Genomic DNA, 19,635 nt, shown 5'->3' with positions numbered 1-19,635 from the left:
GGGCCTCTGCAGCCTCCCCCCAGCACTATTTCCTCCCTAGTCGGGTCAGTACCTACCTCTCCTCTCTGTAGTGACCACCAGGGCCTCTGCAGCCTCCCCCCAGCACTATTTCCTCCCCAGTCGGGTCAGTACCTACCTCTCTTCTCTGTAGTGACCACCAGGGCCTCTGCAGCCTCCCCCCAGCACTATTTCCTCCCCAGTCGGGTCAGTACCTACCTCTCTTCTCTGTAGTGACCACCAGGGCCTCTGCAGCCTCCCCCCAGCCCTTGCGTGTCTGAGCGGTGAGGCGGAACACGTAGACAGACTCTGGTTTCAGTCCAGATGCTGTATACTGTCGTGCACTGGGGCTCAGCACGTCCACAGTGGCAGCGTTGCTATTGGAGGTGTTCCGTCTGTGTGTGATCTGATAGGCTAGGTCGGAGAGAGGAACATGACGATTCAGTACGGGAAAAGATCTGTTGACGACCTAAAATGTTGAAATGTTGTCAATAAAGAACATGGACATAGATTGCATTGTGTCTTAGAGGAACCAGGGACAACGTAATAAACAGAATGTGGTTAGTGTCTTGGTATGAGAGCTTGCACCCTGAGATACAGAGCCCCTGTGGTTTAGATACAGCAGTAGGTGGTTAGTGTCTTGGTATGAGAGCTTGGACCCTGAGATACAGAGCCCCTGTGGTTTAGATACAGCAGTAGGTGGTTAGTGTCTTGGTATGAGAGCTTGGACCCTGAGATACAGAGCCCCTGTGGTTTAGATACAGCAGTAGGTGGTTAGTGTCTTGGTATGAGAGCTTGGACCCTGAGATACAGAGCCCCTGTGGTTTAGATACAGCAGTAAGTGGTTTGTGTCTTGGTATGAGAGCTTAGACCCTGCGATACAGAGCCCCTGTGGTTTAGATACAGCAGTAGGTGGTTAGTGTCTTGGTATGGGAGCTTGGACCCTGAGATACAGAGCCCCTGTGGTTTAGATACAGCAGTAGGTGGTTAGTGTCTTGGTATGAGAGCTTGGACCCTGAGATACAGAGCCCCTGTGGTTTAGATACAGCAGTAGGTGGTTAATGTCTTGGTATGAGAGCTTGAACCCTGAGATACAGAGCCCCTGTGATTTAGATACAGCAGTTGGTGGTTAGTGTCTTGGTATGAGAGCTTGGACCCTGAGATACAGAGCCCCTGTGGTTTAGATACAGCAGTAGGTGGTTAGTGTCTTGGTATGAGAGCTTGGACCCTGAGATACAGAGCCCCTGTGGTTTAGATACAGCAGTAGATGCTTAGTGTCTTGGTATGAGAGCTTGGACCCTGAGATACAGAGCCCCTGTGGTTTAGATACAGCAGTAGGTGGTTAGTGTCTTGGTATGAGAGCTTGGACCCTGAGATACAGAGCCCCTGTGGTTTAGATACAGCAGTAGGTGGTTAGTGTCTTGGTATGAGAGCTTGGACCCTGAGATACAGAGCCCCTGTGGTTTAGATACAGCAGTAGGTGGTTAGTGTCTTGGTATGAGAGCTTGGACCCTGAGATACAGAGCCCCTGTGGTTTAGATACAGCAGTAGGTGGTTAATGTCTTGGTATGAGAGCTTGGACCCTGAGATACAGAGCCCCTGTGGTTTAGATACAGCAGTAGGTGGTTAGTGTCTTGGTATGAGAGCTTGGACCATGAGATACAGAGCCCCTGTGGTTTAGATACAGCAGTAGGTGGTTAGTGTCTTGGTATGAGAGCTTGGACCCTGAGATACAGAGCCCCTGTGGTTTAGATACAGCAGTTGGTGGTTAGTGTCTTGGTATGAGAGCTTGGACCCTGAGATACAGAGCCCCTGTGATTTAGATACAGCAGTAGGTGGTTAGTGTCTTGGTATGAGAGCTTGGACCCTGAGATACAGAGCCCCTGTGGTTTAGATACAGCAGTATGTGGTTAGTGTCTTGGTATGAGAGTTTGGACCCTGAGATACAGAGCCCCTGTGGTTTAGATACAGCAGTAGGTGGTTAGTGTCTTGGTATGAGAGCTTGGACCCTGAGATACAGAGCCCCTGTGGTTTAGATACAGCAGTAGGTGGTTAATGTCTTGGTATGAGAGCTTGGACCCTGAGATACATAGCCCCTGTGGTTTAGATACAGCAGTAGGTGGTTAGTGTCTTGGTATGAGAGCTTGGACCCTGAGATACAGAGCCCCTGTGGTTTAGATACAGCAGTAGGTGGTTAATGTCTTGGTATGAGAGCTTGGACCCTGAGATACAGAGCCCCTGTGGTTTAGATACAGCAGTAGGTGGTTAGTGTCTTGGTATGAGAGCTTGGACCATGAGATACAGAGCCCCTGTGGTTTAGATACAGCAGTAGGTGGTTAGTGTCTTGGTATGAGAGCTTGGACCCTGAGATACAGAGCCCCTGTGGTTTAGATACAGCAGTTGGTGGTTAGTGTCTTGGTATGAGAGCTTGGACCCTGAGATACAGAGCCCCTGTGATTTAGATACAGCAGTAGGTGGTTAGTGTCTTGGTATGAGAGCTTGGACCCTGAGATACAGAGCCCCTGTGGTTTAGATACAGCAGTATGTGGTTAGTGTCTTGGTATGAGAGTTTGGACCCTGAGATACAGAGCCCCTGTGGTTTAGATACAGCAGTAGGTGGTTAGTGTCTTGGTATGAGAGCTTGGACCCTGAGATACAGAGCCCCTGTGGTTTAGATACAGCAGTAGGTGGTTAATGTCTTGGTATGAGAGCTTGGACCCTGAGATACAGAGCCCCTGTGGTTTAGATACAGCAGTAGGTGGTTAGTGTCTTGGTATGAGAGCTTGTACCCTGAGATACAGAGCCCCTGTGGTTTAGATACAGCCGTTAGTTACAAATACCTGTTCGGATAATGGATGTATGGAGGGGGAGGGGGCTGTGGTAGTAGACATACCCAGGATGATGCCGTTAGGCTGGGCAGGAGGCTGCCAGATGAGCCTGACTGAGCCGGTCCTCACCTCTGGGAACAGGATGCCCACTGGAGGACCTGGGACTGTGGAGACAGAGGGAGGAACATGGGTTAGGAGGACAGTACCAACACAACAGTACTGTGTCCACGTTGATCTAGTTGAGATTACCTTTATCAATACAATTACAGAATAGAGGATAACAGGACCAGTGGTTCTGGCTGAGGGTAGAATAGTCTTGACGTGGCCAGTAGCCTTCATTGCCGTGTTTATCTCAACAGGCTAACACAGTGCTGTGGCGTGCTGGACACCCGGGTTTTGAACCCAAGGTATTAGGTCAGTGAGTAATGCTCACCATCGTCCAGGGTCCTCTCCAGGATGGACGGCCTGCTGCTCCTGCCGTCTCCTATCCGTGTGAAGGCCAGAACCTGGATCTCATACAGCACGTACTTCCCCAGACCACTCAACTGAACACTGTGGCTGGTGTTCCCCTCCACCACCCAGTACTGAGGGACAGAGTCTGAACCCTTGTCCTTATACACCACCTGGGAGACCACGGGGACAACGGGTAATAGTGAGTGTGTATGTTTAGGTTCCTGTTTAGGTGTCTGTGTGTGTGTGTGTGTGTGTGTGTGTGTGTGTGTGTGTGTGTGTGTGTGTGTGTGTGTGTGTGTGTGTGTGTGTGTGTGTGTGTGTGTGTGTGTGTGTGTGGCACTGACCTTGTATCCCAGGATGAGTCCGTTGCGGTCAGCCTGAGGGACCTCCCCCCAGCGGACCAGGATGCTGCTGGAAGTCGTGGCGAAGGCTGACACATTGGTGGGACCACAGGATGGCACTACACAGGGGCCAGAGGTTAGAATACAGCCTGTGTATATTCAGTATAAGTGTGTTAATGTGTGTGTAGTATGAGTATGTTAGCTGTCTCCCCAGTCTTACCAGACTCCCTGGTTCTGCCCTGGACAGGCTGGCTCCAGGGCCCAGAACCCATGCCATTGATGGCCTGAACCCTGACTTCATACTCTGTCCACTCCTCCAGGTCCTCTATGGTAAACTCCCTCTCCAGCCGGTCACTGATGACGTGGGATAGGACCCCTTCCTTAGATGCCGCTCTGGAGTACTGAACCCGGTAACCCACCAACTCCTGGTCCCCATTGTACTCCCACTCTGGAAGAGGCTGGAAAGAGAGGAGGTGGGGAGGAAGGTTGAGAGGGTATGATACACACTGACTGACAGAGAAACAGAGACTGACTGAGAGAGAAACGGAGACTGACTGACAGAGAGACAGAGAAACAGAGACTGACTGACAGAGAACAGAGACTGACTGATAGAGAAACAGAGACTGACTGACAGAGAGACAGAGATACAGAGACTGACTGACAGAGAAACTGAGATACAGAAACTGACTGACAGAGAGACAGAGACTGACTGACAGAGAAACAGAGACTGACTGACAGAGAAACAGAGACTGACTGACAGAGAGACAGAGATACAGAGACTGACTGACAGAGAGGCAGAGACGGACTGACAGAGAGACAGAGATACAGAGACTGACTAACAGAGAGACAGAGATACAGAGACTGACTGACAGAGAGACACAGACTGACTGACAGAGAAACAGAGATACAGAGACTGACTAACAGAGAGACAGAGATACAGAGACTGACTAACAGAGAGACAGAGATACAGAGACTGATTGACAGAGAGACAGAGATACAGATAGACAGAGACTAATTTACAGAGAAACAGAGATACAGAGAGACAGAGACTGACTGACAGAGAGACAGCGATACAGAGACTGACAGAGAAACAGATGGATTGACAGAGAAACAGAGAGACAGAGACTGACTGACAAAGAGACAGACGGACTGACAGAGAAACAGAGATACAGAGACTGACTGACAGAGAGACAGAGACTGACTGACAGAGAAACAGAGATACAGAGACTGACTGACAGAGAGACAGAGATAGAGAGACTGACTGACAGAGAAACAGAGATACAGAGACTGACTGACAGAGAGACAGAGACTGACTGACAGAGAAACAGACGGATTGACAGAGATACAGAGACCAACTGACAGAGAGACAGAGATACAGAGACTGACTGACAGAGAGACAGACGGACTGATAGAGACTGACAGAGAAACAGAGAGACAGAGACTGATTGACAGAGAAACAGAGATATAGAGAGACAGAGACTGACTGACAGAGAAACAGAGATACAGAGAGACAGAGACTGCCTGACAGAGAGACAGAGATACAGAGACTGCCTGACAGAGAGACAGAGATACAGAGACTGCCTGACAGACAGACAGAGATACAGAGACTGACTGACAGAGAGACACAGATACAGAGACTGACTGACAGAGATACAGAGACTGACTGACAGAGAAACAGAGTTACAGAGAAACAGAGATACAGAGACTGACTAAAAGAGAAACAGAGATACAGAGACTGACTGACAGAGATACAGAGACTGACTGACAGAGATACAGAGACTGACTAACAGAGAAACAGAGTTACAGAGAAACAGAGATACAGAGACTGACTGACAGAGAGACAGCGATACAGAGACTGACTGACAGAGAAACAGAGATACAGACAGATAGAGACTGACAGAGAAACAGAGAGACAGAGAGACAGAGACTGACAGAGAAACAGAGTTACAGAGATACAGAGAGACAGAGACTGACTGACAGAAAAACAGAGATACAGAGAAACAGAGATACAGAGACTGACTGACAGAGAAACAGAGATACAGAGAAACAGAGATACAGAGACTGACTGACAGAGAAACAGAGATACAGAGACTGACAGAGAAACAGAGAGACAGAGACTGACAGAGAAACAGAGAGACAGAGACTGACAGTGAAACAGAGAGACAGAGATACAAAGAGACAGAGGCTGATTGACAGAGAAACAGAGATACAGAGAGACAGAGACTGACAGAGAAACAGATATTGTGTACATGCATGTCTGTGTTCCTTGTGCCCTTATGAGGAAAACAATCTAGTCAGGACGCACCACCCATCGGAGCCAGAGGCTGGTCTCTGAGGCTGTTCGGAGGGTGACGTTGTAGGGGGAGATATCTGGAGGAGCCTGCAGGGTCTGGATCTTCCTGGAGGGCTGGCTGGGAGGACTGGTCCCCACTATGTTCACCTGGCGCATACGGAACCTACAGGGGAGGACAGACAGGAAGGTATGGATGTCAACATGGGTTTGACAGGATGTTCTGGTAGGAGCTATGCTTACAACATGGGGACACAGGAATCAGGGTTGGGGTCCAATTCCAATTCAATTCAGAGGGTATGGACTTTTTTGCTCATGAATTAAATGTTGATCCCTTTGAAGTGGAATAGAGTCCAACTCTGATGGGTGTATTGTGTGGTCAGTATGTGACTACCAGAATAACTATGTGAGTACATTTATCAGGTGTAGTGTTAGGTACCTGTTGTAGCTGTACTAGTGATGTTGTACTGTACCTATAGGAGGTGTAGTGTTAGGTACCTGTTGTAGCTGTACTAGTGATGTTGTACTGTATCTATAGGAGGTGTAGTGTTAGGTACCTGTTGTAGCTGTACTAGTGATGTTGTACTGTACCTATAGGAGGTGTAGTGTTAGGTACCTGTTGTAGCTGTACTAGTGATGTTGTACTGTATCTATAGGAGGTGTAGTGTTAGGTACCTGTTGTAGCTGTACTAGTGATGTTGTACTGTATCTATAGGAGGTGTAGTGTTAGGTACCTGTTGTAGCTGTACTAGTGATGTTGTACTGTACCTATAGGAGGTGTAGTGTTAGGTACCTGTTGTAGCTGTACTAGTGATGTTGTACTGTATCTATAGGAGGTGTAGTGTTAGGTACCTGTTGTAGCTGTACTAGTGATGTTGTACTGTACCTATAGGAGGTGTAGTGTTAGGTACCTGTTGTAGTTGTACTAGTGATGTTGTACTGTACCTATAGGAGGTGTAGTGTTAGGTACCTGTTGTAGTTGTACTAGTGATGTTGTACTGTACCTATAGGAGGTGTACTGTTAGGTACCTGTTGTAGCTGTACTAGTGATGTTGTACTGTACCTATAGGAGGTGTAGTGTTAGGTACCTGTTGTAGCTGTACTAGTGATGTTGTACTGTATCTATAGGAGGTGTATTGTTAGGTACCTGTTGTAGCTGTACTAGTGATGTTGTACTGTACCTATAGGAGGTGTAGTGTTAGGTACCTGTTGTAGCTGTACTAGTGATGTTGTACTGTATCTATAGGAGGTGTAGTGTTAGGTACCTGTTGTAGCTGTACTAGTGATGTTGTACTGTACCTATAGGAGGTGTAGTGTTAGGTACCTGTTGTAGCTGTACTAGTGATGTTGTACTGTATCTATAGGAGGTGTAGTGTTAGGTACCTGTTGTAGCTGTACTAGTGATGTTGTACTGTACCTATAGGAGGTGTAGTGTTAGGTACCTGTTGTAGCTGTACTAGTGATGTTGTACTGTACCTATAGGAGGTGTAGTGTTAGGTACCTGTTGTAGTTGTACTAGTGATGTTGTACTGTATCTATAGGAGGTGTAGTGTTAGGTACCTGTTGTAGCTGTACTAGTGATGTTGTACTGTATCTATAGGAGGTGTAGTGTTAGGTACCTGTTGTAGCTGTACTAGTGATGTTGTACTGTATCTATAGGAGGTGTAGTGTTAGGTACCTGTTGTAGCTGTACTAGTGATGTTGTACTGTATCTATAGGAGGTGTAGTGTAAGGTACCTGTTGTAGCTGTACTAGTGATGTTGTACTGTACCTATAGGAGGTGTAGTGTTAGGTACCTGTTGTAGCTGTACTAGTGATGTTGTACTGTATCTATAGGAGGTGTAGTGTTAGGTACCTGTTGTAGCTGTACTAGTGATGTTGTACTGTATCTATAGGAGGTGTAGTGTTAGGTACCTGTTGTAGCTGTACTAGTGATGTTGTACTGTATCTATAGGAGGTGTAGTGTTAGGTACCTGTTGTAGCTGTACTAGTGATGTTGTACTGCATCTATAGGAGGTGTAGTGTTAGGTACCTGTTGTAGTTGTACTAGTGATGTTGTACTGTACCTATAGGAGGTGTAGTGTTAGGTACCTGTTGTAGTTGTACTAGTGATGTTGTACTGTACCTATAGGAGGTGTAGTGTTAGGTACCTGTTGTAGCTGTACTAGTGATGTTGTACTGTACCTATAGGAGGTGTAGTGTTAGGTACCTGTTGTAGCTGTACTAGTGATGTTGTACTGTATCTATAGGAGGTGTAGTGTTAGGTACCTGTTGTAGCTGTACTAGTGATGTTGTACTGTACCTATAGGAGGTGTAGTGTTAGGTACCTGTTGTAGCTGTACTAGTGATGTTGTACTGTATCTATAGGAGGTGTAGTGTTAGGTACCTGTTGTAGCTGTACTAGTGATGTTGTACTGTACCTATAGGAGGTGTAGTGTTAGGTGCCTGTTGTAGCTGTACTAGTGATGTTGTACTGTATCTATAGGAGGTGTAGTGTTAGGTACCTGTTGTAGCTGTACTAGTGATGTTGTACTGTACCTATAGGAGGTGTAGTGTTAGGTACCTGTTGTAGCTGTACTAGTGATGTTGTACTGTATCTATAGAAGGTGTAGTGTTAGGTACCTGTTGTAGCTGTACTAGTGATGTTGTACTGTATCTATAGGAGGTGTAGTGTTAGGTACCTGTTGTAGCTGTACTAGTGATGTTGTACTGTACCTATAGGAGGTGTAGTGTTAGGTACCTGTTGTAGCTGTACTAGTGATGTTGTACTGTACCTATAGGAGGTGTAGTGTTAGGTACCTGTTGTAGCTGTATTAGTGATGTTGTACTGTACCTATAGGAGGTGTAGTGTTAGGTACCTGTTGTAGCTGTACTAGTGATGTTGTACTGTACCTATAGGAGGTGTAGTGTTAGGTACCTGTTGTAGTTGTACTAGTGATGTTGTACTGTACCTATAGGAGGTGTAGTGTTAGGTACCTGTTGTAGCTGTACTAGTGATGTTGTACTGTATCTATAGGAGGTGTAGTGTTAGGTACCTGTTGTAGCTGTACTAGTGATGTTGTACTGTACCTATAGGAGGTGTAGTGTTAGGTACCTGTTGTAGTTGTACTAGTGATGTTGTACTGTATCTATAGGAGGTGTAGTGTTAGGTACCTGTTGTAGCTGTACTAGTGATGTTGTACTGTATCTATAGGAGGTGTAGTGTTAGGTACCTGTTGTAGCTGTACTAGTGATGTTGTACTGTACCTATAGGAGGTGTAGTGTTAGGTACCTGTTGTAGCTGTACTAGTGATGTTGTACTGTATCTATAGGAGGTGTAGTGTTAGGTAGCTGTTGTAGCTGTACTAGTGATGTTGTACTGTATCTATAGGAGGTGTAGTGTTAGGTACCTGTTGTAGCTGTACTAGTGATGTTGTACTGTACCTATAGGAGGTGTAGTGTTAGGTACCTGTTGTAGATGTACTAGTGATGTTGTACTGTACCTATAGGAGGTGTAGTGTTAGGTACCTGTTGTAGTTGTACTAGTGATGTTGTACTGTACCTATAGGAGGTGTAGTGTTAGGTACCTGTTGTAGCTGTACTAGTGATGTTGTACTGTACCTATAGGAGGTGTAGTGTTAGGTACCTGTTGTAGCTGTACTAGTGATGTTGTACTGTACCTATAGGAGGTGTAGTGTTAGGTACCTGTTGTAGCTGTACTAGTGATGTTGTACTGTACCTATAGGAGGTGTTGTGTTAGGTACCTGTTGTAGCTGTACTAGTGATGTTGTACTGTACCTATAGGAGGTGTAGTGTTAGGTACCTGTTGTAGCTGTACTAGTGATGTTGTACTGTATCTATAGGAGGTGTAGTGTTAGGTACCTGTTGTAGCTGTACTAGTGATGTTGTACTGTACCTATAGGAGGTGTAGTGTTAGGTACCTGTTGTAGCTGTACTAGTGATGTTGTACTGTACCTATAGGAGGTGTAGTGTTAGGTACCTGTTGTAGCTGTACTAGTGATGTTGTACTGTACCTATAGGAGGTGTAGTGTTAGGTACCTGTTGTAGATGTACTAGTGATGTTGTACTGTATCTATAGGAGGTGTAGTGTTAGGTACCTGTTGTAGCTGTACTAGTGATGTTGTACTGTACCTATAGGAGGTGTAGTGTTAGGTACCTGTTGTAGATGTACTAGTGATGTTGTACTGTACCTATAGGAGGTGTAGTGTTAGGTACCTGTTGTAGATGTACTAGTGATGTTGTACTGTATCTATAGGAGGTGTAGTGTTAGGTACCTGTTGTAGATGTACTAGTGATGTTGTACTGTACCTATAGGAGGTGTAGTGTTAGGTACCTGTTGTAGATGTACTAGTGATGTTGTACTGTATCTATAGGAGGTGTAGTGTTAGGTACCTGTTGTAGATGTACTAGTGATGTTGTACTGTATCTATAGGAGGTGTAGTGTTAGGTACCTGTTGTAGATGTACTAGTGATGTTGTACTGTACCTATAGGAGGTGTAGTGTTAGGTACCTGTTGTAGCTGTACTAGTGATGTTGTACTGTATCTATAGGAGGTGTAGTGTTAGGTACCTGTTGTAGCTGTACTAGTGATGTTGTACTGTATCTATAGGAGGTGTAGTGTTAGGTACCTGTTGTAGCTGTACTAGTGATGTTGTACTGTATCTATAGGAGGTGTAGTGTTAGGTACCTGTTGTAGCTGTACTAGTGATGTTGTACTGTATCTATAGGAGGTGTAGTGTTAGGTACCTGTTGTAGCTGTACTAGTGATGTTGTACTGTATCTATAGGAGGTGTAGTGTTAGGTACCTGTTGTAGCTGTACTAGTGATGTTGTACTGTATCTATAGGAGGTGTAGTGTTAGGTACCTGTTGTGGATGTACTAGTGATGTTGTACTGTATCTATAGGAGGTGTAGTGTTAGGTACCTGTTGTAGCTGTACTAGTGATGTTGTACTGTACCTATAGGAGGTGTAGTGTTAGGTACCTGTTGTAGCTGTACTAGTGATGTTGTACTGTACCTATAGGAGGTGTAGTGTTAGGTACCTGTTGTAGCTGTACTAGTGATGTTGTACTGTACCTATAGGAGGTGTAGTGTTAGGTACCTGTTGTAGCTGTACTAGTGATGTTGTACTGTACCTATAGGAGGTGTAGTGTTAGGTACCTGTTGTAGCTGTACTAGTGATGTTGTACTGAATCTATAGGAGGTGTAGTGTTAGGTACCTGTTGTAGCTGTACTAGTGATGTTGTACTGTACCTATAGGAGGTGTAGTGTTAGGTACCTGTTGTAGCTGTACTAGTGATGTTGTACTGTACCTATAGGAGGTGTAGTGTAAGGTACCTGTTGTAGCTGTACTAGTGATGTTGTACTGTACCTATAGGAGGTGTAGTGTTAGGTACCTGTTGTAGCTGTACTAGTGATGTTGTACTGTATCTATAGGAGGTGTAGTGTTAGGTACCTGTTGTAGCTGTACTAGTGATGTTGTACTGTATCTATAGGAGGTGTAGTGTTAGGTACCTGTTGTAGCTGTACTAGTGATGTTGTACTGTATCTATAGGAGGTGTAGTGTTAGGTACCTGTTGTAGCTGTACTAGTGATGTTGTACTGTATCTATAGGAGGTGTAGTGTTAGGTACCTGTTGTAGTTGTACTAGTGATGTTGTACTGTACCTATAGGAGGTGTAGTGTTAGGTACCTGTTGTAGTTGTACTAGTGATGTTGTACTGTACCTATAGGAGGTGTAGTGTTAGGTACCTGTTGTAGCTGTACTAGTGATGTTGTACTGTACCTATAGGAGGTGTAGTGTTAGGTACCTGTTGTAGCTGTACTAGTGATGTTGTACTGTATCTATAGGAGGTGTAGTGTTAGGTACCTGTTGTAGCTGTACTAGTGATGTTGTACTGTACCTATAGGAGGTGTAGTGTTAGGTACCTGTTGTAGCTGTACTAGTGATGTTGTACTGTATCTATAGGAGGTGTAGTGTTAGGTACCTGTTGTAGCTGTACTAGTGATGTTGTACTGTACCTATAGGAGGTGTAGTGTTAGGTGCCTGTTGTAGCTGTACTAGTGATGTTGTACTGTATCTATAGGAGGTGTAGTGTTAGGTACCTGTTGTAGCTGTACTAGTGATGTTGTACTGTACCTATAGGAGGTGTAGTGTTAGGTACCTGTTGTAGCTGTACTAGTGATGTTGTACTGTATCTATAGGAGGTGTAGTGTTAGGTACCTGTTGTAGCTGTACTAGTGATGTTGTACTGTATCTATAGGAGGTGTAGTGTTAGGTACCTGTTGTAGCTGTACTAGTGATGTTGTACTGTACCTATAGGAGGTGTAGTGTTAGGTACCTGTTGTAGCTGTACTAGTGATGTTGTACTGTACCTATAGGAGGTGTAGTGTTAGGTACCTGTTGTAGCTGTATTAGTGATGTTGTACTGTACCTATAGGAGGTGTAGTGTTAGGTACCTGTTGTAGCTGTACTAGTGATGTTGTACTGTACCTATAGGAGGTGTAGTGTTAGGTACCTGTTGTAGTTGTACTAGTGATGTTGTACTGTACCTATAGGAGGTGTAGTGTTAGGTACCTGTTGTAGCTGTACTAGTGATGTTGTACTGTATCTATAGGAGGTGTAGTGTTAGGTACCTGTTGTAGCTGTACTAGTGATGTTGTACTGTACCTATAGGAGGTGTAGTGTTAGGTACCTGTTGTAGTTGTACTAGTGATGTTGTACTGTATCTATAGGAGGTGTAGTGTTAGGTACCTGTTGTAGCTGTACTAGTGATGTTGTACTGTATCTATAGGAGGTGTAGTGTTAGGTACCTGTTGTAGCTGTACTAGTGATGTTGTACTGTACCTATAGGAGGTGTAGTGTTAGGTACCTGTTGTAGCTGTACTAGTGATGTTGTACTGTATCTATAGGAGGTGTAGTGTTAGGTAGCTGTTGTAGCTGTACTAGTGATGTTGTACTGTATCTATAGGAGGTGTAGTGTTAGGTACCTGTTGTAGCTGTACTAGTGATGTTGTACTGTACCTATAGGAGGTGTAGTGTTAGGTACCTGTTGTAGATGTACTAGTGATGTTGTACTGTACCTATAGGAGGTGTAGTGTTAGGTACCTGTTGTAGTTGTACTAGTGATGTTGTACTGTACCTATAGGAGGTGTAGTGTTAGGTACCTGTTGTAGCTGTACTAGTGATGTTGTACTGTACCTATAGGAGGTGTAGTGTTAGGTACCTGTTGTAGCTGTACTAGTGATGTTGTACTGTACCTATAGGAGGTGTAGTGTTAGGTACCTGTTGTAGCTGTACTAGTGATGTTGTACTGTACCTATAGGAGGTGTTGTGTTAGGTACCTGTTGTAGCTGTACTAGTGATGTTGTACTGTACCTATAGGAGGTGTAGTGTTAGGTACCTGTTGTAGCTGTACTAGTGATGTTGTACTGTATCTATAGGAGGTGTAGTGTTAGGTACCTGTTGTAGCTGTACTAGTGATGTTGTACTGTACCTATAGGAGGTGTAGTGTTAGGTACCTGTTGTAGCTGTACTAGTGATGTTGTACTGTACCTATAGGAGGTGTAGTGTTAGGTACCTGTTGTAGCTGTACTAGTGATGTTGTACTGTACCTATAGGAGGTGTAGTGTTAGGTACCTGTTGTAGATGTACTAGTGATGTTGTACTGTATCTATAGGAGGTGTAGTGTTAGGTACCTGTTGTAGCTGTACTAGTGATGTTGTACTGTACCTATAGGAGGTGTAGTGTTAGGTACCTGTTGTAGATGTACTAGTGATGTTGTACTGTACCTATAGGAGGTGTAGTGTTAGGTACCTGTTGTAGATGTACTAGTGATGTTGTACTGTATCTATAGGAGGTGTAGTGTTAGGTACCTGTTGTAGATGTACTAGTGATGTTGTACTGTACCTATAGGAGGTGTAGTGTTAGGTACCTGTTGTAGATGTACTAGTGATGTTGTACTGTATCTATAGGAGGTGTAGTGTTAGGTACCTGTTGTAGATGTACTAGTGATGTTGTACTGTATCTATAGGAGGTGTAGTGTTAGGTACCTGTTGTAGATGTACTAGTGATGTTGTACTGTACCTATAGGAGGTGTAGTGTTAGGTACCTGTTGTAGCTGTACTAGTGATGTTGTACTGTATCTATAGGAGGTGTAGTGTTAGGTACCTGTTGTAGCTGTACTAGTGATGTTGTACTGTATCTATAGGAGGTGTAGTGTTAGGTACCTGTTGTAGCTGTACTAGTGATGTTGTACTGTATCTATAGGAGGTGTAGTGTTAGGTACCTGTTGTAGCTGTACTAGTGATGTTGTACTGTATCTATAGGAGGTGTAGTGTTAGGTACCTGTTGTAGCTGTACTAGTGATGTTGTACTGTATCTATAGGAGGTGTAGTGTTAGGTACCTGTTGTAGCTGTACTAGTGATGTTGTACTGTATCTATAGGAGGTGTAGTGTTAGGGTACCTGTTGTGGATGTACTAGTGATGTTGTACTGTATCTATAGGAGGTGTAGTGTTAGGTACCTGTTGTAGCTGTACTAGTGATGTTGTACTGTACCTATAGGAGGTGTAGTGTTAGGTACCTGTTGTAGCTGTACTAGTGATGTTGTACTGTACCTATAGGAGGTGTAGTGTTAGGTACCTGTTGTAGCTGTACTAGTGATGTTGTACTGTACCTATAGGAGGTGTAGTGTTAGGTACCTGTTGTAGCTGTACTAGTGATGTTGTACTGTACCTATAGGAGGTGTAGTGTTAGGTACCTGTTGTAGCTGTACTAGTGATGTTGTACTGTATCTATAGGAGGGTGTAGTGTTAGGTACCTGTTGTAGCTGTACTAGTGATGTTGTACTGTACCTATAGGAGGTGTAGTGTTAGGTACCTGTTGTAGCTGTACTAGTGATGTTGTACTGTACCTATAGGAGGTGTAGTGTTAGGTACCTGTTGTAGCTGTACTAGTGATGTTGTACTGTACCTATAGGAGGTGTAGTGTTAGGTACCTGTTGTAGCTGTACTAGTGATGTTGTACTGTACCTATAGGAGGTGTAGGGGTTCAGTTCCAGGACCTCCAGGGAACGGGCATCAGGCTCGTTGGGCAACTGGTGGACCATCACCCACTCCTCATTCTCCCCGATTATACCAATCTAGAGAGGGTATAATAATGGGGGTGGGGGGGGGGAGAGGGAGGGAGGGAGATAGAGAGAGAGAGTGCAAGGGAGAGAGAGAGAGAGAGAGAGGGAGAGAAAGAGAGAGGGAGAGAGAGAGGGAGAGAGAGAGAGAGGAGAGAGAAGAGAGAGGGAGAGAAAGAGAGAGAGAAAGAGAGAAGAGAGAGAGAGAGAGAGAGAGAGAGAGAGAGAAAGAGAGACTATGATTTTTTTAATTCACTTAAAGTTTGATTGATTGATTGTTCACTTGCTTGATTCATTGATTTATTGATTGATTGGATGTGTCTCCGACCTGTGCCTCGACCTGCCAGCGTGAGATGGATGTCTTGCCGTCATAGCCAGGTTTAAACTGCAGGGCCACAGATCGGGGGCCGATGTTGGAGATGGCTATGTTGGTTGGCGGGCCTGGCATCTCTGTATAGGGAGGAGGAAAGACACAATGAGATCAGGGACGGAGATAAAGGAGGAGAGACACAGTGAGATCAGGGACAGAGATAAAGGAGGAGAGACACAGTGAGATCAGGGATGGAGATAAAGGAGGAGAGACACAGTGAGATCAGGGATGGAGATAAAGGAGGAGAGACACAGTGAGATCAGGGATGGAGATAAAGGAGGAGAGACACAGTGAGATCAGGGATGGAGATAAAGGAGGAGAGACACAGTGAGATCAAGGATGGAGATAAAGGAGGAGAGACACAGTGAGATCAGGGATGGAGATAAAGGAGGAGAGACAGTGAGATCAGGGATGGAGATAAAGGAAGAGGGACACAGTGAGTCACACCAAAAATCATAAGAGCATTTGGCTGGGGTTAGGAAATGGCTGGGGTTAGGGGACTGGGTTAGGGTTAGGGGAGTGAGGTTATGGTTAGGGGGGAGGAACTAACCTGGGGGTATAGTTAGGGGGAGGTACTAACCTGGGGGGGGGGGGGGGGGGGGGGTTAGGGGGAGGTACTAACCTGGGGTATAGTTAGGGGGAGGTACTGACCTGGGGGAGGTACTAACCTGGGGGTAGAGTTAGGGGGAGTTACTAACCTGGGGGAGGGTTAGGGGGAGGTACTGACCTGGGGGTATAGTTAGGGGGAGGTACTAACCTGGGGTAGAGTTAGAGGGGAGGTACTAACCTGGGGGTAGAGTTAGGGGGAGGTACTAACCTGGGGGTAGAGTTAGGGGGAGGTACTGACCTGGGGGTATAGTTAGGGGGAGGTACTAACCTGGGGGTAGAGTTAGGGGGAGGTACTAACCTGGGGTAGAGTTAGAGGGGAGGTACTAACCTGGGGGTAGAGTTAGGGGGAGGAACTAACCTGGGGGTAGAGTTAGGGGGAGGTACTAACCTGGGGGGGGGGTTAGGGGGAGGTACTAACCTGGGGGTAGAGTTAGGGGGAGGTACTGACCTGGGGTATAGTTAGGGGGAGGTACTGACCTGGGGGGGGGGGTTAGGGGGAGGTACTGACCTGGGGGAGGTACTAACCTGGGGGTAGAGTTAGGGGGAGTTACTAACCTGGGGGAGGGTTAGGGGGAGGTACTGACCTGGGGGTATAGTTAGGGGGAGGTACTAACCTGGGGTAGAGTTAGAGGGGAGGTACTAACCTGGGGGTAGAGTTAGGGGGAGGTACTAACCTGGGTAGAGTTAGGGGGAGGTACTAACCTGGGGGTAGAGTTAGGGGGAGGTACTAACCTGGGGAGGGTTAGGGGGAGGCACTAACCTGGGGGTAGAGTTAGGGGGAGGTACTAACCTGGGGTAGAGTTAGGGGGAGGAACTAACCTGGGGTTATAGTTAGGGGGAGGTACTAACCTGGGGAGGGTTAGGGGGAGGTACTAACCTGGGGGTAGAGTTAGGGGGAGGTACTAACCTGGGGGTAGAGTTAGGGGGAGGTACTAACCTGGGGTTATAGTTAGGGGGAGGTACTAACCTGGGGAGGGTTAGGGGGAGGTACTAACCTGGGGGTAGAGTTAGAGGGGAGGTACTAACCTGGGGTAGAGTTAGAGGGGAGGTACTAACCTGGGGTAGAGTTAGGGGGAGGTACTAACCTGGGGGAGGGTTAGGGGGAAGTACTAACCTGGGGGTAGAGTTAGGGGGAGGTACTAACCTGGGGGTATAGTTAGAGGGGAGGTACTAACCTGGGGGTAGAGTTAGGGGGGAGGTACTAACCTGGGGGTAGAGTTAGGGGGAGGTACTAACCTGGGGGTAGAGTTAGGGGGAGGTACTAACCTGGGGGTAGAGTTAGGGGGAGGTACTAACCTGGGGGTAGAGTTAGGGGGAGGTACTAACCTGGGGGTAGAGTTAGGGGGAGGTACTAACCTGGGGGGAGGGTTAGGGGGAGGTACTAATCTGGGGTAGAGTTAGGGGGAGGTACTAACCTGGGGGTAGAGTTAGGGGGAGGTACTAACCTGGGGGTATAGTTAGAGGGGAGGTACTAACCTGGGGTATAGTTAGGGGGAGGTACTGACCTGGGGGGGGGGGTTAGGGGGAGGTACTGACCTGGGGGAGGTACTAACCTGGGGGGTAGCTAGGTTAGAGTAGGGGAGTTACTAACCTGGGGGAGGGTTAGGGGGAGGTACTGACCTGGGGGTATAGTTAGGGGGAGGTACTAACCTGGGGTAGAGTTAGAGGGGAGGTACTAACCTGGGGGTAGAGTTAGGGGGAGGTACTAACCTGGGGTAGAGTTAGGGGGAGGTACTAACCTGGGGGTAGAGTTAGGGGGAGGTACTAACCTGGGGAGGGTTAGGGGGAGGCACTAACCTGGGGGTAGAGTTAGGGGGAGGTACTAACCTGGGGGTAGAGTTAGGGGGAGGAACTAACCTGGGGTTATAGTTAGGGGGAGGTACTAACCTGGGGAGGGTTAGGGGGAGGTACTAACCTGGGGGTAGAGTTAGGGGGAGGTACTAACCGGGGGGTAGAGTTAGGGGGAGGTACTAACCTGGGGGTAGAGTTAGATGGGAGGTACTAACCTGGGGTAGAGTTAGGGGGAGGTACTAACCTGGGGAGGGTTAGGGGGAGGGTACTAACCTGGGGGTAGAGTTAGAGGGGAGGTACTAACCTGGGGTAGAGTTAGAGGGGAGGTACTAACCTGGGGGTAGAGTTAGGGGGAGGTACTAACCTGGGGAGGGTTAGGGGGAAGTACTAACCTGGGGGTAGAGTTAGGGGAGGTACTAACCTGGGGGGTATAGTTAGGGGGAGGTACTAACCTGGGGGTAGAGTTAGGGGGAGGTACTACCTGGGGGTAGAGGTTAGGGGGAGGTACTAACCTGGGGGTAGAGTTAGGGGGAGGTACTAACCTGGGGGTAGAGTTAGGGGGAGGTACTAACCTGGGGTAGAGTTAGGGGGAGGTACTAACCTGGGGGTAGAGTTAGGGGGAGGTACTAACCTGGGGGAGGGTTAGGGGGAGGTACTAATCTGGGGTAGAGTTAGGGGGAGGTACTAACCTGGGGTAGAGTTAGGGGGAGGTACTAACCTGGGGGTATAGTTAGAGGGGAGGTACTAACCTGGGGTAGAGTTAGAGGGGAGGTACTAACCTGGGGTAGAGTTAGAGGGGAGGTACTAACCTGGGGGAGGGTTAGGGGGGAGGTACTAACCTGGGGGTAGAGTTAGGGGGAGGTACTAACCTGGGGGTAGAGTTAGAGGGGAGGTACTAACCTGGGGGAGGGTTAGGGGGAGGTACTAACCTGGGGGTAGAGTTAAGGGGAGGTACTCCCTGGGGGTAGAGTTAGGGGGAGGTACTAACCTGGGTGAGGGTTAGGGGGAGGTACTAACCTGGGGGAACTCCAGATGATATAGTAGAAGAAGACAGTTGACCCTGTCCCTTGGAGGTCATCCCAGCCACCTGGATGGTGTAGGTGGTGAGGGCGGTCAGCCCGGTGACTCGGTACTCCTGGGTCAGGTTAGGGAGGTAGTGGGTGACCCGGGTGTTGGTCCGGTTAAACTCCTCCCACGAGATACGGGTAGCCTGTAGGAGAGAGACATCACAGCTGGTTAGACTGATACAGAGGACATATGAACAGACTAGAATACAATACTGTAGGAGAGAGACATCACAGCTGGTTAGACTGATACAGAGGACATATGAACAGACTACAATACAATACTGTAGGAGAGAGACATCACAGCTGGTTAGACTGATACAGAGGACATATGAACAGACTACAATACAATACTGTAGGAGAGAGACATCACAGCTGTTAGACTGATACAGAGGACATATGAAGACTACAATACAATACTGGTAGAGAAGACATCACAGCTGGTTAGACTGATACAGAGGACATAGAAGACTACAATACAATACTGTAAGGAGAGGAGACATCACAGCTGGTTAGACTGATACAGAGGACATATGAGACTACAATACAATACTGTAGGAGAGAGACATCACAGCTGGTTGACTGATACAGAGGACATATGAACAGACTACATACAATACTGTAGGAGAGGGACATCACAGCTGGTTAGACTGATACAGAGGACATATGAACAGACTACAATACAATACTGTAGGAGAGAGACATCACAGCTGGTTAGACTGATACAGAGGACATGAACAGACTAGAATACAATACTGTAGGAGAGA

At 46.7% G+C, this 19,635-nt stretch overlaps 1 protein-coding gene across 4 annotated transcripts in view; it reads right to left on the bottom strand.

Moving 5' to 3' along the window:
• Positions 1–18,976, bottom strand: part of LOC115208058 (protein sidekick-2) — a 54,221-nt gene extending 35,245 nt beyond the window's left edge. For 3 of the 4 annotated variants that reach the window (XM_029775805.1, XM_029775814.1, XM_029775833.1), the window contains exons 1-9: positions 18,822–18,976; positions 15,363–15,484; positions 14,940–15,049; positions 5,925–6,075; positions 3,840–4,077; positions 3,623–3,738; positions 3,259–3,448; positions 2,891–2,989; positions 217–411 (exon numbers count right to left, since the gene is read on the bottom strand). In XM_029775805.1, the coding sequence (XP_029631665.1) occupies positions 217–411; positions 2,891–2,989; positions 3,259–3,448; positions 3,623–3,738; positions 3,840–4,077; positions 5,925–6,075; positions 14,940–15,049; positions 15,363–15,484; positions 18,822–18,882 (1,282 nt within the window). In that variant the 5' untranslated portion in view covers positions 18,883–18,976. Of the gene's footprint in view, positions 1–216; positions 412–2,890; positions 2,990–3,258; positions 3,449–3,622; positions 3,739–3,839; positions 4,078–5,924; positions 6,076–6,382; positions 6,392–14,939; positions 15,050–15,362; positions 15,485–18,821 lie in introns of those variants that run through there. The other variant, XM_029775823.1, reaches the window with a different exon arrangement.
• Between the last annotated feature and the right edge of the window lie 659 nt (positions 18,977–19,635).

Source organism: Salmo trutta, chromosome 1 (genome assembly GCF_901001165.1).
Source record: "Salmo trutta chromosome 1, fSalTru1.1, whole genome shotgun sequence".
In the NCBI taxonomy this organism is placed as follows: Eukaryota; Metazoa; Chordata; class Actinopteri; order Salmoniformes; family Salmonidae; genus Salmo; species Salmo trutta.
Note: the sequence above shows the minus strand (reverse complement) of the source record. Positions and strands in the feature narration are given on the sequence as shown.